The sequence below is a fragment of the Cannabis sativa genome, chromosome 7 (genome assembly GCF_029168945.1).
Source record: "Cannabis sativa cultivar Pink pepper isolate KNU-18-1 chromosome 7, ASM2916894v1, whole genome shotgun sequence".
Lineage (NCBI taxonomy): Eukaryota > Viridiplantae > Streptophyta > Magnoliopsida > Rosales > Cannabaceae > Cannabis > Cannabis sativa.
The window spans coordinates 5,548,923-5,575,189 of NC_083607.1; the positions used below are offsets into that span (position 1 = coordinate 5,548,923).

The window sequence follows — 26,267 nt, forward strand, 5'->3', positions numbered from 1 at the left end:
CTTATTTACAATTAATTTGAGACAATACCAAATTTGACATATTAAAAAATTACCAAATTTGACAATAAAAATCTAGAGAGAGCACAGACACTGCACTGTACTAAATTTGACAAAATAAATTATAATTTTCCCATTAATTATACTCTAATACAATTACTATATTGTTATTAAGTCTTTTTAAAAAATATTTAATTTATAAATGAATCATCATTAATATGTTACCTTTTTTTTTTTACTTATTTGCATCTTAAATAGCAAATATAGCATTTACTGACTATTTCTGTCAAATATAGCACCGTATTTAGATATTTTGGAGATGTTCTAAAATTAACAAGTGCTATAATTAACCGGTCTGATAAATATTCGAGCTTGAAATAGTAAGATCCGAACCCCAAATACTTTTCAATAGATTAAGAACACAACTACCCTGGAAAAATCATCCCAGAGAGAAACAACTTACCAATTTATGAAACTCATCAATCATTGTCTCAACTCCTAAGGTTGACCTCTGAAAAATAAGAATAATTCATAGAGTGTTCGAAAGAACTTTTCTTCATACCTATCAATCATTATTCCTCTTACAAAATTTCACACTATAGCACATTAATATTATTAATTTGGCTACTTATCCCCTATAGCCAGTTTGGCAAGCACACTGAAATTCTGCTTTATCTGTATTCATAATGCCCTCGCCTTCTCGTCTATCCAAGAATATAATTGCTCGGCATATGGCCTCCGTTCTTGACTCTGTCCATTCAATCCAAATTAAAAGATTGCAGAATATCATTCCAGTCTGAGGTAAGCTGGTCATAAAAAGTTGGTGGGAAACTTGGTTGTATTCGCCATTCGCCAAATGCCAAGATCATTTCTCAGCAGGCTCTTCAAGAATTAATTGAGCTGAAACTTTAAGAAGCACTAGATGATTCTTTAGCTTTCTCTTTGATACCCTCCTTATCTGCAGTGCTCGTTTCTGCAGCCTGCGACTGACTTGTTTGTGCCTGCGACTGACTTGTTTGCGCCTGCGACTGACTAGTTTGCGCCTGTGACTGACTAGTTTGAGTCTGTGACTGACATGTTTGTGCTTGTGACTGACTTGTTTGTGCCTGTGCTTGACTAGTTTGAGTCTGTGACTGACATGTTTGTGCTTGTGACTGACTTGTTTGTGCCTGTAATTGACTTGTTTGAGCCTGTGCTGAAGTCTGAGTATCAGAAGCTATGCCCAAAACTACCAATATAGACCTGATAAGAAGATAGAAAAAAAAGAATATAACTGAAATAATCTAAGAGAACCATTTACAGGCCACAAGTTCTCCCCGTCTGATTCCATAAAAAAAAAAAAAAAATGAGAAGGTAATTTAATGAACCTCGGAAGTGATGATCGAATATCCATTTGACTAGCATGTGCAGCCAATGGGGCTCTCAAAGCCGGGGTCCGATTCAATGCATTTTCAAGTTGTGGTGGAGGTAGCTGCCAGACAAAAAAACTTTCAGCATCTTCAAAGTTCAAGACACGAGTTTCACTTTGAAATGTGCTAGTGCACTAAACTCTCCTCCTTTGAGGAAGAAGATGTTGGTTAATTTCACAAAAAAAAAAATGATTTTTAATCAAATTTAACCAAAACATAACAATAAAACAGGATAAAATAAATAGTTACACTATAGATGAGAGTTTTTTTTTCAACGTAATTCATAAAACATAAAAAGCACGATAAGCCTCTGAAGATACCTGAAGCAACACACCAAAAGACTGAGGTTTCGTCAAGAATGCACACTTCAAGAAACCCACCCACAGCTTGGGGTATTTCCAAATCTGCAAAAGCTTATATTGTAAAAAAGATGAAGAAAGCCTAAATATTAAATGTGCAGTAATTAAATTACTTGGCGTAAAATCTTAGTACCTGTTTGCTTACAAGTCGAGATAGGATCTCCATAACAAAATCTACCTGCACAAGCCAAAAACCATGAGAACAAGTTAAAAATAAGAATAGCAACAACAAGGGCATTTAAAAACCCCTCTGTTGATCCCCTGAGAGAAGGAAAAAAATTGTCCTGTTAAAAACCACTCATGCTCTTAGACTCTTAGTTACTGGCTTGTTATACACCAATAACAGAGTTGACTCCCGTGTTCGACAGTAAATGGGAAAAAGAACTTGCTGCTTCTTAAATTCTTACCAGTGCAGGAAAAGCCCCTATGGCTTGTAACACTGTACGCATGAACAAGACAGGAAGAGGAATCTGCTCAACCTATAAAAGGACGAAAGTTGGTCATTGTAAGTTTAGCTTGAACACTTTGGCAACAAAGGATAATTCCAGTGATACAAACCAATTGATTCAACACTTTGGCAAGAACTTGTTGGGTGAATGTTTGTCGTTGCTCGAAACAAGCGTTGCAAGCATCTGTGACCTGTGCTACAAAATATCATCAATTATCCCACATCTCGCTTTGATTTGGTAAGCTTTTAAAACAGAGGGGGATTGGAGTTTAGAAAACATGCCTTCTTCAGAGGGATCCCATCTCTTTCAGGATCAATCCCGTGTATAGCAATTAAGACCTCAGCAGGAGCAAGCAGTGGACCAGAATGTGGTGAGCCCTGTGAAAGAATGATAAGTTAATATAGACAGAAATCAACTAACAATAAAATGAATAATACAAAGTGGATAGTAGGAGACCCTCGGTACAAAAAAACTGAATACTTCTTAATTTACTCTGTTCCTTAGAGTTTATTTTATTAAAATCAGAGAATCTTATCCTCAACATAGCTTATCTAAGCTGGTTAAATCCAAAGATGATAACAGGGGTACTAAGTATGATTGTACAGTGACAAGAATAGATTTGATCATTTATATAAAATCTGTGTTGCATAAAAATTAGGAATTGTGCCAAGAATGCATCACAATTCCTCCCTTCTCATGTGGGGAATTCCTCCCTTCTCATGTGGGGCCAATAAATACATGGGAACTGTACTAAAAACCTCCAATTGATCTATATGTATCCTAAATATTGGTCCTTACAATTCTACAAAGAACAAAAAAATGATAAAAGGACACAGTTTTTCAAGGCCCAATAATTTTACACCAAGTAGGATTCTCTAAGAAGTTCCATCAGGATGATAAGTATTTTTCAGAAAATGGATATATAGATACCTGTAGTATGCGAATGAGAGCTGTTTGAAACTTTTCTGGTGGAAGTTTCACAACTCGGGAAAAGTTGAGCAAAACCTGCCACAAAGCTAATTAAATCAGTAAAAGAACAGTACAAACATAAGACGGACAACAAACAATTCTTTCATTGGAAAGCATTCCCAATATGCTAAGGCATTCACAACTATAAGAAAGAGAGTCCAATCAGAATCTTCTGACAATAAGGATGGCATTCATAGTTATTCAACAAAAAAGGGTGAGATGAATTGAGCACGGACAAATAAATATTGGAAGACTGAACATGTATTTAAAAAAAAACAAACCATATCGCATCAATTGTATAGACAAGTAGCTTTATAAAATCTTAATTGTGTAAATAAAGTTTATTAAACCTTTTACTCTCATACATCAGTTAACTCAGTGAAAATCACGTAATAATAGTTCTATGCCATTCTTACTTTTTTTTTTTCTAAAAATAACCTTGGAAAGAAGAGCCAAGTGTTAAAAACATAATAGTGCAGCTAGGTTCTTAATATCCATAGACTGTACTAATGTCAACACATTGTTTTAGTATATTTCTTATATAAACACAAAAAAACTGGTAAACCTTTAAAGCAACCAACCAATAACCATATTTTAGAATTATAATATATACAGACTGGGAAAGAAAAAAATAAATAAATAGGGAAAAAAGAAGAAGGAAAAACCTCATCTTTAGAAAGAAAGGGTAATATTGGAATAAGAATCTCTATATCCTGCAAAAATTACAATCAAACATAATATCATCATATTTTTCACAAGACATACATTAACTACTATCTTATTTTTCTATGATTAACAAAGTAATTTTGAATAATCTACCTTTAGTTTTGAATTATATAGCTTCTTAATTGTATTTATCAATTCTTGAGAAGGAACTGCTCCATCTGTCAGAGTATGCAAAACCTGCATTGTCCAAAAGAAAAAGTGGACCAAATTACAAACATCTCCTTGAAAGGTGTTTGACCAAATTCAGTAACAGAAAAACAAACAAAACCTGCACTAAAAGGTTCTCGCTTCCAACGGGAGGATCCGAAATAATTTCTAGAAGTGCTGGTGATGGGCCCATAGTGCGGACTAGTATTGGAATATGACGATCAACTGCCTGAATCAAATAGTGAATCAGAAGCAGGCCCATAGAGGAAAACAAACATCAAGTAATTTCAAGAGATGACAGAAACTATATAGGGACAGCCAAAACATAGTTATTATACCTGCTTAACTGCCGCAGATGCACTTCTATAAACAACAAAAATTTGCCCGAAGAGGGAATGTTTCTGCCAAGTAAATCATAAAAATTACATGTCTAATTCTGTTTACAATGCGATAAAAGAAAAATTTGTGAAATTGAGAGATAAATATCACATCAAAATTGATGAAATACCTTTGTACACAAAGCAAAATATAGTGACATACACCGTTGGGCTTCAGAGACCATAAGAGATGAAGCACCTTGGGAAGTGGAGGATTGATGAGTATCAGAGGGCATATCTTTACTGTTGGTACTCATTGATTGAAGTTCATTTAAAGGCCTTTCTGGATCAGGATCCTGAAAAAGTAGGATTTAAAGATCAAACAAAAATCTAGCATGCATATATTATCTAACTGTTGAAGTTAAGTGAAACAGTCAGTTCAGAAAGGAGTATTACCTTTCTGCGTTCAGTAATTGGTCCTTCAGCATCCAATTTATCTGAGGAATCACTATTTATTACAGAAAGCAGCATTTCTCTAGCAAAATCTTCTATGCTTTGAGCAATGGATGACACAGGATAAAGCTTGTTGGCTACCTGTCAAATGAAAAAATACTAATATAGTTAACTTAAAAACAATAAAAATAAGTTAGATAAACAATTACATTACTTGCAAGAAGCAAATAAAGTACCAGTCGAATAGCCTTCATACGAACTTCCTCCAGATGATGAACTGCACTCTTTTATATGGTAAAAGAAAATGTCAATTAATAGGAGCAAAATGGAAAAAATATGTTGCTTATCATAAGTTCTTCCAATAAAAATTGCACGGAAAAGAAAGAACAAAACAAAATTATAGTATTATCATATAAAAAATTGTATATTGAACATAATGAGCCTGACAATGTCACAACTGACGATGTTAAACATGCATAAATTTGAACCTTAGAAACAAAGCAATAACAGGAAAAGAGTTGTTTTCAGTAACTCCTGCTAGAAACATTAAAAGGATACGAAAACACCATATACAAACATAATTCTCATTATAAGAAACAAATTTAGATTTTCACTCGAGGGGTTTGAGAAATGTAAGACACCCAGATGTAATGAAGTAAAAGAAGAGAAAAACCTTTAAAGCAATTTTCAAGCAGGCATCTCTGAAAGGGGGCCTTAGTAAAATCAAGCTCCATACTGTGCTCAAGCCTTGAGTCACTCGATCACCACTTTGAATTTCTTTTTCAGTCTTGTCCAAGATTTCTGGCGAACACAAGCACTCCAATAACTTTAAAACTGTATTTGGTAAATACGGAACATCACCAAGCAATCTGCTTAATGATTTGTCAGAGGGTGGAAATGAATCTCTAAGTGTTTCGACCTGCATAAAAATAAAAACTATAAATTAATATTTTGAAAGAAATGCAAAGTTGTCTTTTGAAAGGACCAACAAAATACATACCACAGTAAAAAGGAACATTTCGTATACAGAAGTAGCAGTTGTAGACGATACAAAGTCACGGTCCTCTTCTGCTTCACCAAATAACCTGTACAGGACACGCAGTGTCAACTCGTGTCCCTGAAGAAATTCACTAATTACAGTCAGCTGGACAGATAATAGAAATTAATAATAAAATAGCACATAACTCTGAGAACCATTAACTCTACAGCAACCAACAACGCACTTCAAAGCAATCATATTGTAGAAAGTTTGAAACTAAGAGCAAGTACACAGCGATTGGATAGTTAACATTTTTCATCTACTTCATTCATTAATGTATCTGTAAGCTAAACCTTATATCAACTTGGTGTACAAAGTAGCACCCGGGATCAAAAATTCCATGGAAAAAGGTTATCGTCATTTTCTTATATCAAAGAAATAAAGGTGCAATAACCAAAAAAAAAATACAAAACCAGGGAATGAGTGTCTCCATTAAGTTACACAAGGTGGAAAATCATTTAGCAAACATAAGAAAACAAAACCAAGAGTTTACTTGCCTCGTGATTTACATAATCTGCCAAAATATGCTTCTGTATCAGCTTCCAGGGTTCTAACTCAGAGGGAAACTGAAAAAATACAGTAAAAATAGATTAGAACTTCACACCATGAAAGTTTACAAGTGCTACATAATTGATTGGTGAACTTGATTTTGGAGGATAACGAAATCAACAAAACCTAAGAAAACGATCATCAGTGTCTAACTAAATTATCAGTATGTTTGAACACTAGAAAGAAGCCGGCAAATTTTGAAGGAATGACTAGTTTGAAGAAGACAGAGACCACAGAAGATTTTCCTATATCCTTTCCACAAGACATTTGCTTAAAATAAAACAGTTCCATAGAAAAGATAAAAAATCATTGATTGACAGCTCTACCCGTAAATACTAGAAATATATAGTCTCCCACAAGCTGTGAAGATAATAACATCTTCAAGAACCTAGAATTATTACCTCAATTCCCAAGCTTGCAAGCAACGAAGATCGAATTTGTAAATCTCCCGCAACTGATAATTGCTTATAAGCCTCAACAATACGATTGAGGGCTGATTTCTGCATATCATCTTTCTCGTCATCAGCAAGGCTGATAACAGGAGCTGACATTTTTGGCAAGACAAAATGATGAGATAACCCAACTGAAGTTGCTGTTGAAGAAACCAGGCTGTTGACATCTGAAACAATTGCTTTCGGGCTTAGCTCTTCAGACCTATCTGTTGACACAGATGGAAGTACATTCGGTGGCAATATTTGACTACAGCTAGTGATTTGATCTAAACTGGCATCTTCTAAGTCAGTGGAGATCAATGACGAAGCAGCTAGATGTCCGGACAGGCCATCATTATGAGCAACAGAATCCAATCCAGGTATTTCATTCTCTAGATTCCCCAAATCATTAATATCAGATGGAATTGCTAGGCAACCTTTGCCCAATTCAGAAGAAACATCAGGAGCAGATAACCCAGTAGAATACAATGGAGATTCAGCACCATCAACAACAGCATTATCGGCTAAACATTCTTCCTCCTCTTCAGGTTGCTGCAATCACCATAAAACATAGATATATGTGTCAAGGTATCTAGAAAGCTAAAATGAATGAATGTACCTTATTTTATTTATAATACAAATATTTAGAACACAGGAAAAATAAAAAGATGGACAAATGTGAAAGAGGTTGAGAAGAGATTAGAGGATGAGATCATACCATCATATCATCGGATACTGCCTGATGAGTGTCTAGCAGTGAAGCTATTGGTGGGAAAGTACTGGAAAGTGAAAGAACATTAGCAACAAATGATGGTGGATATTTAACTTGAGAATCGCTGCCAATTATACTCATGTTCAGCAGTGGTTCATCATCCACTTCGTTTATAGAATGACTTGGAGGAAGATTGCGCATATTGAGCATCACTACCTCAGCCAGCAGATCAGCAGAGATGCTTGAAATGAGTATCTCTAAAGAACCTACTGCTTTTTCCCCTTGAGCAACCAAGGCACCAAACATGGCGACAAGTTGATGCACAGGACCAGTATCACTCTCTCCTTTAGAAGTGGTTGGTCCAGTTGACGAAATGTCATCCTGAACACCATTATTATTCTTATCAAACTCTTTAGCTGATTCAGCCGAGGCACTAGGTGTTACTCGGATTCGTTTCCCTGATGAATCCTCATCCTTAGCACAATTACCTTTACCCTGTGCTCCTGACCTTTTCTTTCCAAGATTGTTGTGCACGGAGTCATATGGTCTAACAATAGGTTTCTCTTCCTGTAAATTTCTAAGATGTTATATGAGGGTACAGAAGCAAGCGGGTATGTATAAAAATAATACATATGCATGCATTATGTTCCAGGAGTATGCAAAATAAGTAAAAAAGAATAAATATGAGAAATCACCTTTGCAAGGGGAGTATCTTCTTGCTCTGTTCCCAGACCCCCATTAATCTCAGAAACACGGTGAAGGACAGGCTCTGCTGATCCTCCAACTTTCATCTCCCTCAAGGCCCTTGCTAAACGATCACGCCACTACACAATCAATGCTATCATTACTAACAAATCATTAGATCTGGAGAAAAAATGAGTTTGGACAACAATTGGTTGCTTGTGAAAAGATATATCAAAGAAGAGTAGAGAAAATAAATAAGAAACTTATGGACACAAAACAAAAAACCAAAAATTAAAAAATTTGAACTATTTGTAAAACCTAGTTTTTTTCACTGAAAAAGAAAAAAGTTTTGAATTTCAAATGGCCCACAAAAGTGAAAGAACAATTAATCCATAAATTGCATGAAATGCCAAGTCTAAAGGCATCCATATAGTTATGAAACATGATGAAAAGCCAAGGCAGTAAACTAGAGAACATAACTTATAAATTCAAGATGGAATAAAAAGTACCGGTGCAGCACCCGGGTATGTACACTTCAAGCAGGTGATGAATGCATTTTTCAAAGCATGATGTACCCCAAATATATGCACTCCATTAACTTTTGAGCTTGTAGGCTTCAAACCAAGTAGAACTGGAAGGATGCGTCCATAGAATGCAGGCCTCTTCGTTGCAATTGTTGAAAGACTGTAATAATGATAAGTTAGACAAAAAGATAATTTTGCAGTAAAATAACAATACACAAAAAAAAAAAAAAACAATTTCAATCAAATAACTGGAATAAAAAAATAAGACACCAGTTACTGATTAGGCTGTGGAGGCAGTGAGTAATACGTGTGTCGGTGTTGGCACTGTGCAGTGTTGGTGGTTATGTGGCTGTGTTGGAAAGAAATGACAGAACATTTGATAGACTAACAATAATAACACACAAGAATACTGAAATCCCACTAGAAATCCTTCATTGAATCCTCAATAATTACATAATCAAGCTCTTTGAGAGGCTTTCTATCCTATTTCTAACCCTTCAAGAGGGCTTTCTATCCTATTTCTAACCCTTCAAGAGGGCTAGATCTCTCCAACTTCAGTTACTCTCAATTCTCATTCAACCTAAGGAATCTGCCAAATTCCCTTACTCTATTTATAGAGTATAGATTTTGCCACATCAGCAGCCTAATTGCAAGCTAATAACCATTGAAAATAGAATACCTCACCCTAAGCAATTAAACAGCTAGTACAAGTTAAATAAAACTCTCTAAGATTAATCCTTTGGTAAACAAACTGAATAGGAGGCTTATCAACATTTCAAAACAAGGAGAATTCTCTAGCTTATATATGGGTCATCTGGGTCAATCAGTGTGAAGAATTAAAACCCTATCCTTTTTTCTGATGTATTTAAGTTGGGGAGCTTTTGTTGTTCTTTATTTCTGTTTTGAAGCTTGTTTGAACTGGCTCCTGCTGTTTGCTCTATTTTCGGTTGCTTATTTCTGGTTGAGCTTGCTTTGGAGTGCAGTGTAGCCACTTAAAATTTATTTGTTTGTCATTGTATTCACAATATGTATTCATAAATTAGTATTAGTATTGTTCTTATCTAAATGATAAACATATCACAAAATCATTATGGTAGGAATGAAATTTACTGAAACCAATTGTAGTAAAAATTAAACTGGTTGGCTGCCAATCTATTTGAGGGCAATCAGAATCAAATGAAAATGGGGTATATAGATTTATATTGCATATGACAAGGAAAAGAGTAAATACCTATTAATAAGCACAATAAGTGTCGAGTTACTGAGGGAATTCCCAGAAGGGAGCCTGATTTTATCAAGCAGTAATCCCAAACTTTGACTGGCCTCAATTGATAAATCCCCAACATTGAGTACGGGATGACCTCCACGAAGCCAAGATATATTGAATTCCATTAGGTTTACTGCAAGGAGTTCATGTATGTTGTATCAGGAAACACAAGGTTTGGTTATACATACTTTACTATCAAACATAAAGAGCCAAAGGCAAAGTCCAAATGTGGTGTAACTGTAACCTTCGTCAGATGGAGGCTCTAAAGAGCCATTAGGGTCAGGTGTGTAAAGAAGAATGACTGTCTCCACAAACTTCAATGCTAGCAATCTTATTCCTCCACCACCATGCTAGCAAGCATGACATAACAATAAATTAAACAGTGAACAAAACCAAAACCAAATCATACTATATTGTAAAGCTTGTTTCTTACCCGAAAAGCTATTGAAAATATTTTCTCCTTGAGCTTCAACACCCACTCCCATGCCGACTCTAGTGAATCATCCAATTCACTAGAATATAGACCCTACTAAAGAAAAAAGTATATCAGTACCGTATTCGGTCCAAATACAAAGTCGAATTTCTCCAAAATAAGTGCTTTCAAACTCCTCATAAAATCAATACAAGGTGACCAACACTACCCCTTGAATGTGAATCTTGCTTCTTCTTCTTTTTTTTCATTTCCATTTTACAGTTATATAAGAGCATATGGTTTATAACAGCTACAAAGAACCAGTGAGAACAATGTATGAACAATCAAGAACATACTAATCATAACAAACAAAAGAAAACAATAGACAGAGTGATATATTCACCTGAATTGCAACTTTTTCAAGAGTTCGACGAAACAAATCAATTCCACAAGTGACAGCTTGTCGAGCAACAGCTGGTGTAGGATCATTCAGAACAGTTAACAATACAGGAACGATTTCAGATAAGAAATCGACATGCTTCAGTCCAATTTCGCCAATTAACCTACAAAGAAAAAAGAAAGAAGAACCAATAAGAAAACAAGAACGAAGTAATAAAGAATCAAGAAACTAACATAAAAGATAACACAAAAAGCTAGGGTTTAACGAAATTTACTGAATAGCGAATTTGCGAACCGGACTGAACCTATCAGAATGAAGTTCGAAAAGACGAGGAAGAAGGTGAGAGAGCAAATCAAGATCATCTTCAACCAAGCCATTCTTCAATTGTCGGAGGCGATCGAGCTTCGATGGAATGTCTGTGGCCAACTTGGCCGAGTCCACAAGACCCGAAAGCTTTTCCATGGAGTTCGCCGCTACCATCACCATTCCCACCATGGCCAAAAAAACGACGCCGTTTACTTCTCAGTGGAACAAAGCCATGAGAAGAGAACTGCCGTTTTAGGGAGAAAAGGAGAGTTTTGAAAGATTTGAGTTAGCGAGGAGAAGAGGGAAAAGAAAGAAAGAAGTAACCAGTTTAGTCATTAGACTTCGTAACCAAAATCAAATAAGGGAAAAAAGGTCCCACCGAGACTTGAACTCGGGTTACTGGATTCAGAGTCCAATGTCCTAACCACTAGACCATGGGACCATTTTTGTTTGAGTAAGCTAATTTTATTTATTTATATGTTGTTACAGATTTATTTATCTTATTTTGTTTCTTCTCATTTAGCTAATAAGAAAGAAAAATAATAAAAAAAGTATCTCGTGTGCATGTGAAATTTTCATCAGTTTGTTAAGATACTAGTTATTGATCATGGGATTTGAATGTTACAGAGGACTTCTAATTCCAAATGCATGGTATGATATTGGTACTTCTTGTAAAATGGAAAAATTGAAAGAATGAATAAGGTTATTTATTTGTATGAGAATGTACTTTTATATATGAAAATTGTACAAAATTGAATAAGAATTGTTGTTTCAATTTTTGCACAAGGTGATATGGCACTAGGCAAGGTGACACGTGGAGGTTAATTCAAGACATGGATGGTTTGTTCACCTTTGAATGCTCCGTCCAAAATAGTTTACACTTATGCCTAAATACCCAGCGAACATTCAGACTAGACGCCGTGAAGGACACCGTGAATTTAGAATCCTGAGAGATATTTTTCATAAATATCTTTTTATTTTTACTTTAATAAAATCTATACATTTATGGGATTTAGTTTGCACAGCCGAGAGATTCAAGGGATTTCATATTTTTTTTTTTTTTTTTTGACAAAGTGATTAGAATCACTCGTGAATTTACGACGCCCACGTCCGCCACCGACGCTGGAACCTCCTCGAACCGGGATAGCTCATCGTCTAACCGCAGAGCATGCTTTGCCAAGCCATGGGCCGCTAAGTTCTCAGAGCGAGCCACACGGGACAAAACTGCCCCCGGAAATTTAGACAATAAAGCTATAACATCTTCAAACAACGCTCCTAACTCAATAAATACTGAAGTTCCACCTGAAAAAAACCAAAAACAGCATAAAACTTTAATTAGAAAACTATTCAAATTGAAGAGAATCAACCAACCACCAAGACTAAGCAACTAGATCTCCCTATAAAATACTAGAACTAGCCAAAGGGATTACCCTTTGGCTAGTAACAACTAAATTATAGCATTCTACTTCATAACCTTCATAGGATCCCTATTCCCTACTCTTACTCTTTTAAAATCAAACATAAATAAAATTTTCCTTTAAATATCCATTATTCCTTAAATATTCAAAATATTATATACTAATTATTTTATTTTTTTCTTAAAAATATTACTTATTTATAGAATAAAACATGTCAAAATTCTTTAGTAAGTCAAATTATTTATTATTTTATTTATAGCGTAAAACATGTATCTATAATCTTTTTTCAACCTAAATTAAACTAAAATTGTATTAATATCCTTAAAACTTAAGATTGCACTTTTCACATTCAAAAGTACCATTTTCCTGATACCACTTCATCATACATTTAATTAATAATATTAAATTAATATTAATTAATCCAATTCGGTATTATGACATAATGCTTCCTTATTTATTATTTAAATAGATAACCTCCTAATTATTATACCATTCAAATTATTATAAAACTATTCATATTAGTATCTTTCTATACAACTAATAAGGTAATAATCTCAATCTTCATTAGCATTTACTTCCCATTTATTTCAATATCTTCCCAAAAATAAAATAAAATAAAACAAAGTATACTCAATTCACAATTAATATCCCTACCTCTAATTTATTACAAAATCCCACATTTATAATTTATATACCAAATTAATATTATGTTATCTATAATAAATTTATATTTATAATTTATATACCCAAAATTAATATAATGTTATCTATAATAAACTAATAAGGCAATAATTTCATAATTATATACCATAATTGTTAGCTATTAAATTTTATAATATTTTTACAATTCATGATATCTTGTAATTTTAACCAATTACCCTAAATAATTAGGGACGAGCCATAAATCATGCGTGAAAACCTTAAAAGGCACCAAATCCATAAACAATAGTGCAGCTCATCCATCAAATTTGTACTTCCAATTCTTCCATAAAAAAACTAATACCACTCATCCAGAAATTCTTTAAAAATACAAATAAATATAATAATTTTGGTACATTCCCAAAATATTGACAACAAACCAATTTTTATAATAATTTGACTTCCCAAATATATCTGAACTAATATATTCTCATTAGACCATTAGTGTTTTCACCTCCCTTTATTACAAGATCCTCAAGATTCTTATTCTTCAATTTACTTAATTAATTATAATATTAGAATCTCAATATTAAAATTCTAAACACTTTCCTTTTATGCTGAAAATTCCTAAAAAAATATAAACCAAAAGATAGCTAATAGGAATTAGCGTTTAAAGTAAACACTCTTAAACATTATTTCAATTAAAAATATTCTTTAAAACATACCTTAACCAAAATAATCCTTTTATTCCGACTAATAAATCTGTATAGTGCATAACTTATTAACTTTAAAATATTAATGTGTCAAAATTTTCTTATACATTCAATACCGAAAAACGTGAAAATGTAAACAAACTACCCTAAATAATTAGGGGCCCAACCATATAATAGGTGCTAAAGCCTTGTAAGGCGCCAAAGCCATAAATAATGGCGCAAAATAGAACAAAATAAATATAAAACAAACCTATAACAAAAAAAGAAAACATTGAAAAAAGAAAGAATAAAAAAGAGTTGTGAAACAAAAGAAAGAAAAACATTGAACTCATTTACAGCAACAAACGATAGACAAAGAAAATTGAAATAGAAAACTCTTAAGGTAACTTGAACAATGAATCTGATTAAGAGGTATTAAACTACAGAAAAGTTGCTTCAAAATCGTGATCACTGGTCCTTAATATAACCAATTCTTTCACGAATCACACAGATTATATCCAACAGTATATACACCAACTAAAACACTATCACAATTCACATAATATCGAAATACGGCTATATAAAATGGAATGAATTTAGTCTACAAAAAAAGAAAAAAAAGAAAACCAGAGAGAGATATTTACCGTGATAATTTGTTGGAGGATCAAAACGATGGAGAAGTAAGTACTGGGGATGCGATCACGAACAACGATGAAGAAATAGAAAGATTGAAATGTTGTGAGAGGTAAGAGTAATAAGAAGAGAGAGGACCGTATCGATAAATTGTTAACAATTTTAAACTATATATAAATAAAGATATTAGCAATTTAAATTTAAATTCTAAATAAATAAAAAAACAATATAACATAAAAAATAAAATAAAATAAAAAAAGGGACATCTTCAAAACTACCAAAATAACTGCTATCCCAATATCTCACAATTAACCCATAAAAACGGCCGTAAGAATGGCCATGGCTACTGCTGAACATAGAAAACACAAAAATTCTTGAAACCAAAGAAAATTTTAAACATAATGAACAAAGAAATTTAAATACAATGCACAATTTATTAACAGACATATATGTTTATTCAAATCTTAAACCATATAAAAAATCAACACAATATAAATAAAATGAGAAAACTTATCAATAGTGAAACGTATCATCATGAAGCTTTCTCAGAAACCAAAAGTACATCATTGATTCCACTTCTAAAGAATTGCCGGCCAGAAAGAGATCAATTTTCTGTCACGCAAACAGACAAGTATTACTAAAACCAAATCAATTCAAATCAAGGTAATATTAGTCAATAAAAAATAGAGAGACTTATCTGATAATTAAGTCCGACCATCGCAAGCACCCACGGGCTTCAAATGATAAGAGAAGTCTTAGCACCATGAATTAGCAAGAACAAGAGAAATCTCCATACCAGAATTACCAGATCCAACAACCAAAATCTTCTTCTCCCTAAACTCTTTCCCAGATTTGTACCCAGTCGAGTGAAGAACCACCCCGGGAAAACTCCTCGTCCTTTGCGTCTCTTTGAACTAAGTTTCGTTCTCGCAATGAGATAAATGGTGAAAGATCGGGACACAAAGTCATGAATTTGTTTCGGAGTCGCCATCGGACCAAGGGAACGAGCCAGAAGATTCATCGGAGAAAAAGTTTGCGGAATTGGAGGAGGAAGCTTTTAGAAACTACGATATATATGTACATAAATTATACATTCTCATCGGAATTTTTTTCCAAGAGATCGATCAAAGGTTTTTGAGTATGCATGGACAAAAACCTGATATAAGGGATTTCATATTTGATTTCCCATTTATTCTTATTATTTTTAGTAACAATGTTCATTATATATTCGTTATAAATAGTAGAATCATTCTATTATCAAGGGATCGAGTTCAGACTTTTGAGAGAGCATTTACGATGCTAAAATATTTTGTAAGCTTTCATCAAGGTTGTTAAGAAACTCACTGAACCAGCTTCTTGTGATCTCGATAATCTTTAAAGTAATACAAATATAAAGGACGAGGTTGAATCTCTATAAAATTTTATGTGTTCTTATTGCTCATAATTATTATTTTATTATTATGATTCATAATATTATCACTTTAAAGACTCAGCGTCATTGGCTAAAAGCGATGTCAATATTTTAGTGTTTTCATTGGGAGTGTTTATCCAGATTTTTAAAAAACGAATTATAATCAAATAGAACTGAAGAAATAAATAATTCAAAGAAAGAATAGAACAAATACAAGATTTTTACGTGGTTGGGGCGTTAATAACTCTTAGTCTGCGAGTCGGTACTATTATGTATTTAAGCTAGAAAAACCTTTGGGAATACAATGAGTATAAGCTCCCAGTTTTTGCCTGAGCAAGTATTGCAAGAGAATTCAACCATTTATCTAAAGGATTTATTAGTGTTATGAGAATTATACTTAATTTTCTTTTTTTTTCCTCTAATGGGAAGTTTACATGAAAATATATAAGATTGGGCTGTCTTCGTGAGGCCCAGCCCATAGGAGGATAGATGTGCTGACTAAGCAGATTGGATACGATTAAGCTGTCAAAACTGTGTCCTATAATTGTGAAAAATTAATTATGGATTAATTGCTTGGTCTCTATTTAGGTAATTTCCCTTTTTATATTGATACGATCTTCTGTCGTGAATTGAGGAACATATACTTCCTTATTCTGTGTGCTTGAATAAAAAGGGAAATCGGACTAATCTTCCAGGAACATGCTTCTGGTCCTTCGGCATCACGGTACTGGAACTGCTTTCAGGTACAGGCTGTCATTGACAGAATCTCGTCTGGTTAAGGTCTTGTCTGACTTGGGCTTGGCCCAAATTATCTTATTTGGGCCCACGGGTTGGCTATAGATGCTGACCTAGAATCTACATGTCCATTACTGGATAACATTTGCCCCCTAAACTTCCATAACGTTGCGTACGGTGGAAGCTTGCCCTAATCCATATGAGTGGACAGGTGGAGGTTTAAAAGTAATATTTTTATTACTTTCTAGGTATTAATCGATCACAGAAGGTGAACTTCTATCTTCAGTTGTGGTAGGTTAACGTGACAGTCATCTAGTGGTGGAAGAGCACGTTTACTGAGGAGTTGCTTTTTAGAAAAACTTTTATTTCGACGATTGTTCACTGTTTGCCATGAAATCTAAGAAAAACATCTTCATCATTGATTTGCGCCTCGATTCTAGAGCGCATTAATTGTTTGACACACTCGGCTGTTGGACTTCTTAGCCATTGGATGTGTTGTTTGTGCTTTTGGAGATACAATCTTGAATTTTTTTTCTTCTTTTTTACGTGGAATACCACCTTTGGTGTAAATACCCTTGAAAGACATAATTTACCACTTTCCCCAATTTCATATTTTTCATTCGTCTGAATTCAAATTTCCTTGAGAGCAAAACACAGTGAGAAAGTCTTACATTGAATGAACCTATTCTTCGAGGACCTTCTCTAAATCACTTTTCGCCTGAGAAATCGTCATTTTCCAAATCATCCACCCCCAGTGATCAATCGTCTTCAGAGGAGTGAATTGGCAAATGACAACTTTAACTCTAAGATTAACTCGCTGATTGCCCTAGCCAACTATCTTCGTGCTAGGTGTGCTCAATTTCCTTTACCAGATCCGACAAAGATCAGTTTATTATCGTTGATTCCACCAACAAGTATGCATTCATTTACTTTTTTGCTTTTAATCACATTTTTGAGTTCACTATGGAATGTGGGATTTTCATGTTCTTTTTTGGCTGAAGTTAGTGTTGGAAATTATTTTACCAAGATCTTAGATCTACTCACAAGTATGTTGTTTAACACCCTAAATATGAACTTTCTAAAACGATAAAATAAACACATATAAAGTTAAGAAAACCTTACATTGAGGCAGCGGAATTAATGTCTCCTTCCACTCAGATCTCTAACCCTTGTATCCTTTCTGTCGCAGAGTATTATCAAGATCTGAGCCCGAATGTCCTTCTCTTTGTGTTTGATCCTTCACAGTCTTCCAATCTATGATTGAGTTACCACTTTCTGTGTGTGGGCACTTACCCTATCACTAAGGTTCCAAATTTAGAAGAAGAAAAGAGAGAGAGAGAGAGAGAGAGAGAGAGAGAGAGAGAGAGAGAGAGAGAGAGAGAGAGAGAGAGAGAGAGAGAGAGAGAGAGAGAGAGAGAGAGAGAGAGAGAGAGAGAGAGAGAGATTTCGGCCAAGGAATAGAAAAGGGAAGGCTCAGTTTTCTGAAGAGAAATTTTCTGACAGAAAAGGTTATTCAAAGTTATGATTTTGACTCAGCCATCACTTTCTATTTATAGGCAACTACTAGGTTTAGGTTAGGAATTATTTGGCATTAAAATAATAAAAATATCAATTTGAAATTCCACATAAAGTGGTCGGCCAAAGTGTATAGAATGGCCCCACTTAGTTTTGCAGGTTTAACAAATTTTATTTCTATTTTCTCAAAAACGCCAATTTTTCAATTCTAACCTTTTAAATGTCAAAACTAATTATTTAATAACTAAAATAGATTATTAAATAATATCGTCATTTAATTTAATTATTAATTAGACATATAAAATCCATTAATAAATAAATAAACCTAGAATCTCTTTTCCTTACAATTTCGCCCCTGCTTAGTGAAAATTCACAAATTAAACATAGTCTAACTTTAGAATTATAATTGACTAATCACGAATCAATTATTGAGTCTTACAAGCAGTATGTTCTCAACTAGAATGGGGACCATGGATCTATATGCTGAGCTTCCAATAAGTGAACCGAATTTACTAAGTAAGTTCCTACTTATTAATTCTTCGTTGAATCCACTCTTAGAACTTAGAATTGCACTCTCAGACTTATATAGAGCATATTATATGTTCCACGATATAGATATGCTATCTCATTTAACCATTATTATAATCTTATTGTGATCAAAGATCCTCTATATAGATGATTTACATCGAGATGGGATAATTTTACCGTTCTCACCCCTCAATGTATTTTGCCCCTTAAAACACTTAGCTACCTGTAAATGGTGTTTAGTGATCTAAGAATTAGTCACTTAAACAAGAGCTCATCCATTTACTTCTATTTGCTAAGCTCGAAGGGAATCATCACTTGACTTCCATACACTAGTAGAAGCTATAGATTCCATATTTATGTTCAGCACTCCCACTCAATCATACTATCATGTTCCCAAAATATACGTATCACCCTGACCCAAAAGTAGGCTTAACTAATAAATCAAAGAACATGAATAGTACTCCTGAGTTGAGCCTAAGCATATCAGGATTTAGATTCTTTTAAGCTTAAGATCAACTACTGATATTGACTTGGAAAGATATAACGGTAAGTTTGTAATATCTTAACTAAGTTGCAATATCGGTCCAGTCCAATGTATACTCCATACATTCGAAACCAGTATACTTTACTAATGTCCTGGAAAGAACATAACACTTACTCCAAGTGTAAGTACACATCATCGTTGATTATCACATTAGTGTAAATCCAAAACACTGATGAAACAGTGACTTAGTCTTTTGATTCATATGATCACAATCACATTCCACTGTGTTGACGATACTGTAATTTTGAATAAACATATGATCTGGATTTAACTGATTTTGTGTGTAAATGTAATAAACATATTAAACCATTAGCATGTAAAATTCATGCAAACATTAATCACTTCAAATTTCTTATATTGATTACTAATCAGATTGTAAAGAGTTTTATTTAGGGCATAAAACCCAACAGTTAGGATTTCTTTGAATGGATTTTGAATTCCTAAAGCTTGTGATTGGTATTGTTGGTAGTCTTAGGCTTGATAATTATAAGTGTGGAGACGAGAAAATTCAAAGTAAAAGGAAAAAAGATGAAAAGTGGCATTCAGATGTATTTATAGTTGCAAATACAATCCGAATGGATTCCAAATCCACGGATAAAATAAACCTTTTAAAAGCACAAAACAGATTTAACAATTGAAAGATTTCATCCAGCATTTAATGCATCACTTAGAATCGATGCAAAAGTGCATGGTGTTATGCTCCTCAAAGCTTGTGCGTAAGTAAAAATGCTTGGATTGTCACACACACACCTCATCAATTGAACAGATATACCTCGCAAACCAATGAAACAATGCCACGTCAGATCCTAAAAACAAAATAAATAAAAGTTGTCTTCGATAGTTAATCTCGTTTGAAAAACTGTAAATGTTTCACTTTTAGCCTCCACTTGTCCGCTTATACAGATCGAAGCAAGCTTCCACAATCCACAATTTTTTAAAAGCTTGGGGGTAAATATTATCCGCGTTTTAGGTAAGGGACACGTGGATTCCAAGTCAGCATCTAAAGCCGACCAGTGGGCCCACAAAAGAGAACTTGGGTCAAGTACAAGTTCAGTAAGAACTTCTGAGAAGGTATATTCGTTCCTCGCTCAAATGAGCTTTCGCCAAGGACAGCCCGTACCCGAAATTAGTCTCGGTACCGCATTTCCATAAGGCCAGATAGTGTGTTCCTGGAAGCCTAGTACATCTTCTCTTTTTATTAAATCGCACAGAATAAGGAAATTACCTTCCACGAACCTCAGCCAGAATGTCATATCAAGCTAAAGGGAAAACTACTTAAACTCAAAATAAAAGATACAACATCCAATAAATAATATCACACAAGAATATGTTATCATTATAGTAAAATAAAAAGGGATTGTTGTAAGTGGCATTACTTTTTAAGGGTAAAAAAGGCAAACAACTGTAGACTTAATATTAATATATGTCAAGGTGAATAGTTAGGTGAACAGTTCTCACTTCCACATCTTTACACATATATATAATAGGGAAATTACCCCATATATTGTTTTTTTTTAACTTTTTCTTTCAAATTTACGGTTTGAATTTTTAAAGTGGTTGCAGCACTATTTGCAATAGGGGTTTCTATACGATTTTTTGTTACAATTTAGGTTGTAGCGCTAGTTGCAGTAGGGATTTCTATGTAAAATTACGTTAAAATACAAAAAAAAAAAAAAAAAAAAAAAAACTGTTTTGAAGTGTAAAAATGAAAAAAAAAAAAACCCTATATAATATGTATATATATTATTTAGGGGTTTCCGCTAAATATTTAATTATAAATATATATATACATAAATAAGAGCTTATGATATAACGCATAATAAATAATTATAAGCTTAATATAAAATATACAAATAAAAGTAATTATAACATATTATGTATATAAATAAACTATGTGTATATATTGCTAGATACACATATAAGTATAAATATATATATATTTATATGTAACACACAAATTTAAGTAGTTCGACAGAATATCATTTGCCTACGTCTACGGTAGCATTTAAGCTATGATTAGATTTTATTAATAAAATAGAGATCTACATATTTTAAGAAGTTTATTCTTAACAATGGTCTCAGCTGTGTGTAAATGAGTATTTTAGTAAATAGAAGCGATATTAACGTAAACTTTGCTTGTGTAGAGAGAAATAAGATGAAGAAGAAAGAAAAGATAAAATAAACAAAGAGTGTGCATATAAATCACACTAGTTTGAAGTTTATCTTTCTGAAGGATTTGAGATGGAGGATTCAATGGAGTCAGATGAGGTTGGTAGCTTGTATACAAGCATGCTGTTTACAAGCAGCCTGTGTAGAGAAAGATGAAGAAAGGATAGTTTCTTTAAAGATTGATAAGACAAGCTTGATAGGACTAGACACCTTCTTTTTCTCTTCCCTTATCTCTGTATGTCCCTAGGTAATAGCTTGGGTGAATGTATTTATAGAGGTAGCTTATCATGCCTCCTTGAGGTGAACTTTATCTTCGTAAAAGAATCAAGTGGCAGTTGCTTTTATGTTTATGCATACACACCTAAACCCATGTATATATTCATTTCAAGTTTTGTGCGGCTACTAATCATGTTTTTTTATACACAGTTATTTACTATTTTGCTTCTTTTACTGTTATTGTTTTATTTTATTACACACAATTTATAATTTTTTTTACTCATCAACATTAGCCCCCTTTTCTGTATTTAAGAAAAAAAATGCTCAATGTTTTTCTTCACATAGACAATTTTTTAATGTTCAAAGTTGATTACTCACCTCTCTATTTTTAATTACGTGGAGGGTTGGTTTTCCTCGTGTCTATAGATCATCATGCTCTTCTTTCACTTCCATGCATCACACCAATATTTTTACTGCTCAAAGATGATTACTCATTAATCTTTTCACTTCCATGCATCATACTAATCTTTTTACTGTTCAAAGATGATTACTCATCTCTTCAACTTTTTACTACGTGGAGGTCTGTGAAGGAAACTATTCTGCCTATAAATTACCACACTTTTCTTTCATTTCTATGCATCTCCTTCATTCTTCCCATGCAATCTCCCTTTTGCTTTTTTTTTTTGAATATCTGTCCTGAGGTATGTCTTCTGGAGGCCACAGTTCATCTCCTCACTTTGCACACAACATGAATCTCATGACTGAACTAAAAGAACTCCCTCCTAATGCTCTTTCGTACCTTAACGATTTGCGAAATAAAGTATATTGTTTACATCACTCTCTTTCTAATTTAGAGGATGTTAATCGAGAATGGGCTATGGAGTGTCATGATCATGTACGTCAACTGGACGACCTAACTGATCGTGTCGAAGAGCTGTCTTTGAGAACACTATTTCTCATAAACGAACTACTGCAGGCATCAACTATTATTTCCAGAAAGATGTCGAGATGAGGCGTGTCCTCATCGAGCATGACAAAATTATGCATATCCTTTGCGATCAATTTAATAGGGATGTTGAGATGTTAAAGACTGAAATCCAAATATGGTTCTATCAATATTTGGATGCTAGACATCTTGTCTCGCTAATATCCCCCATCTTTAATAATCGGGGTACTCCATGTGATAACATGTATGAAGTTCACATGTTCTCTGGAGATTATGCAGTAAGAGTCGAGCCATCTCGTACACTAGAATGAATTATACGTCCCCTTTTTTATGTACTTGGTTTTTTTTCTTTAAAATATATGTACCATGCATGCTTTTTTTTTTTTTGCCATGCATGCTATAGTATTTTTTTTTCTCTTTTTTTTTTTGGTTTAGATCTTTGTAATATATATAATATTATCCTTTTTTCTTTTATGTGTTTGTAACATATATATATAATATTATATACATCTTTATTATTTTTAGCAGTGCGTGGACTCTAAGTAAAAGTATACTCATGTAATACATAAATTTTGTTGTTCTATCAACTCACTTTATTCTCATGTCTAAGGTATATATGTATATATTTGTTCTTGCAGACTTGTCTGCTGACGTTTCAATTTTATCAGTTTCTCAAATATTCTTCTTGATCTACTATAAATAGAAGTTTAGCCAGACATACTTTTATTGTAGTGATATGTCTTCTTCTATGAGTTCAGGAAAGAAAACTATGGCTGATAATACACTTGCCATAATTCTCTTAACAAAGATTCGTTCTTGCCCCTCACATGATGCTGATAAGAAGAGTCTGCAGGAGCTTCGTGTCGAGATCGCGAAAATATCTGAAGAACTGGCAGGAGCCAAAGGACCTATAATGTACTTATGCTCCCCGATGAATCTTTACCAAACTAATGCCTCGGCGTGGCGTAGCAGACTTGTTCTCTCCGAGAAATGGAGAGATGATCGTGTTGTTGATGACTTGAAGAACATTCTCACTCATTTTCAGGGAGAGCATCGAGAGGCTTAGGGGTTGTTTGGCTTCATAACTTAAAAACTATTTTCAGTTTTAAAAAACAGAAAATAGTTTTTAAAAACTAATAGGAGTCATTTGGCAATTTTTTTTTTTTTTTAAAAAAATGGGTTTTAAAAAACTAAAAAATAAAAAACATCAAAATGGTGTTTTCAATTTTCAAAAATAATTTTATTTGTCTAACATATTGTATTTTACATTTTTGCTCACATACTCGGATCCTAGACCCGAACCAAACCTGAACTCGGACCCAAATGAGTTCATGTTGGTGTTAAAATATTAATTTTTTTCAGTAAGAAAAAATCTAAAAATAGTTTTAAAAAAAACTTGTGCCAAACACCATTAAATTTTTAAAATGATAAAAAACTATTTTATATTCTCACTTATGAAAACATAATTTTAAAAATTAAAAACTGAAAACATAGCCAAACAGGCTATTAGTTCTCTCCCCCCTTTTTCTCTTTTGTTTTGTTACTGTATTAGTTTTTTTTGTTTGTTTAGATCCATTCATATTGGATAGTTTGTACAAAGATTTGCACTCATGTCCCTGGGTAATTACCCTGTAGCATCTTAGAATGATGTCAATACCCTCTTTTTTTGAGTATGTAATTATCATGTAATATTGATATTTATCATAATAGTTTTGTTTTATTTTTATTTTTTTTTATAATTAATATTTAACAGTTTTGTATCAGGGTCAGATATTAGTTTAATTGTTGTTATTTTGTTTATAATTAGTTTAAGAATATATATTGCTATAGTATCAATTGAATAGTGTATCAATAATTTTGTTTATATATATATATATACCAACATGCATCATACATATTATTTAGAATAATAATAATATAATCTCATCTGTAAAAATAAAATTGTAAAAGCACTTTATTAATATGTATAATGCTTATAAACAACCTGTTTGTATAATGCATAAGATGTATGTAGACTCTTGTTATTTTTTATATACAATTTTAGCTTATTGGTGCCGAAAATTATGTATGGTAGCTTACGATTTGAGATTTGCATAATTTGTTGCTCGTAAAGAATGGTGATTGATGTCGCAAAAAATAAATTTTTATAACAAATGAGATTCATATAGTTGAATAATTTTCTTTTCTTATCTCAATGCCATTGTAATGACATTAAGGTATTTTGATGAAAAATTAGTTTTGTGTATATACATGAAGGTGGTATATATAACAATTGGGAGTTTGATTTAAAATTTTTATATTACCGTACTAATTATATTTAAAAATCATGATAATGTGTTGATTTTTAAAAATCTGTCATATATTGATTTTATTTGAACATAAATATCTTGATTTTTAAACATCTACTCTATAATAATATGTTATTATAATGACATTACCTTGAATTGAAACACTCCAACTCTGCTAGAATTCACTGAATTAAGCTAAGAAAATCAAAATCCCCAGCTGGTTGCTTGTTGGTTCGAAGGAGAGAGAGAGAATTGGTGAGAGAGAGAACTTTCTAGGTTAATCTTCTAACTTCACTTTTCAATAGACTAATATAACTTATTATTAATTAAATCTAAATAAAAATCAGATGCTAATATCCATAAAAGACAAAAAGAAATTCCTAGCCAAAATGACCATTTTGCCCATTAGCATAGACCAAAAGTTTAATGACACCGAAGGATAATTTGGTCATTTCTAAATCCTGATCATTTCCCGATACTTCCAATATCTAATTATGTTACCCCAATACTAATAAAATTCTAAACCATATGAAAATGTGACTCTCTAATGGCCCAACGTCACGTCCCACTGTTATCGGGCACAAATACGGAAAATAAAAATTTCATATATATCATAAATAGCACATTCTGAATTTAAATTAATCTCCATAAATACATAAATCATGGTTAATAACTTAATTTTATAATTAAACCTTAATTATCTAATAATTTATTGTATTAAAGTTAAGCGGTCTTTACACAAGGGGTCAGGGAACATGCACGACCGAGAGCTACCATTTGGCTGTGTCAGTGCTCGCATTTGGAGCAAAATAACACAAATTACCCTTCAATAAAATAAGCATAACTCTCTCAAATTTATCCAAATGACCTGGTCGACTTGAACTGGAAAGATAATTTCAAGACGGTTCTAAGTGTCTTTCATAGTCATAGCTCAACTCTTAAATTATCAAGTTCAAAATTAGCTCACAAGACAGGCTAGTACACTTTACTCGAGAATTAAGTAGTGTAATTAAGTGTGGGATGTTGGAGAACTATGCCACAGCCCATATGACATCACATGCGAGAAGTGCCACCCTAAAACACCTATTTCAAATACTTTTCACCAATGTCATGAATTTCAAGCCGAGAGATGACATCCCTAGTCACTCCACTCCAATTTAGTGCATCTCTAGCTGAGAATAACCATTTCCCAATGTTTGTGAGATTTTGGCCTAGAAATAAGTGAGAATTTTGTAGATATTTATTTTTTTGAACTTTTTATTCATTATTGAGAAAAAAAAATACAGGATTTGTTAGTGAGACATCTTGACAGTGGGGGATCACTAACAAATCCTAAAACCTATATAAAGATGATGATAGGCTAGTGTGAGGAGAATCGCTTGT

General features: G+C 33.2%; 1 protein-coding gene and 1 non-coding gene across 3 annotated transcripts; both read right to left on the bottom strand.

The window, feature by feature from the left end:
- Nucleotides 1-375: 375 nt before the first annotated feature.
- On the bottom strand, nucleotides 376-11,505 carry LOC115698245 (uncharacterized). 2 transcript variants are annotated; one of them, XM_030625445.2, is made up of 27 exons: nucleotides 11,119-11,505; nucleotides 10,848-11,007; nucleotides 10,466-10,558; nucleotides 10,277-10,382; nucleotides 9,997-10,165; nucleotides 8,751-8,925; nucleotides 8,253-8,381; nucleotides 7,564-8,124; nucleotides 6,816-7,397; nucleotides 6,363-6,431; nucleotides 5,827-5,943; nucleotides 5,500-5,745; nucleotides 5,063-5,110; nucleotides 4,830-4,967; nucleotides 4,565-4,729; nucleotides 4,395-4,457; nucleotides 4,178-4,285; nucleotides 4,003-4,086; nucleotides 3,849-3,896; nucleotides 3,145-3,219; nucleotides 2,496-2,591; nucleotides 2,324-2,404; nucleotides 2,173-2,244; nucleotides 1,899-1,943; nucleotides 1,727-1,810; nucleotides 1,365-1,468; nucleotides 376-1,239 (listed from the first exon to the last, which is right to left on the bottom strand). In XM_030625445.2, exons 1-27 carry the CDS (start codon nucleotides 11,337-11,339, stop codon nucleotides 906-908), a joined length of 4,173 nt encoding a protein of 1,390 aa, XP_030481305.1. In that variant the 5' UTR covers nucleotides 11,340-11,505; the 3' UTR covers nucleotides 376-905. The 2 variants fall into 2 exon arrangements, with proteins under 2 accessions (XP_030481305.1, XP_060957761.1); XM_061101778.1 differs by lacking the exon at nucleotides 11,119-11,505 and having other exon boundaries at nucleotides 10,466-10,561; nucleotides 10,848-10,988.
- Nucleotides 11,506-11,520: 15 nt separating this feature from the next.
- On the bottom strand, nucleotides 11,521-11,592 carry TRNAQ-CUG (transfer RNA glutamine (anticodon CUG)). The gene has a single exon. It is a non-coding gene; the product is annotated as a tRNA-Gln (tRNA).
- Nucleotides 11,593-26,267: the final 14,675 nt, after the last annotated feature.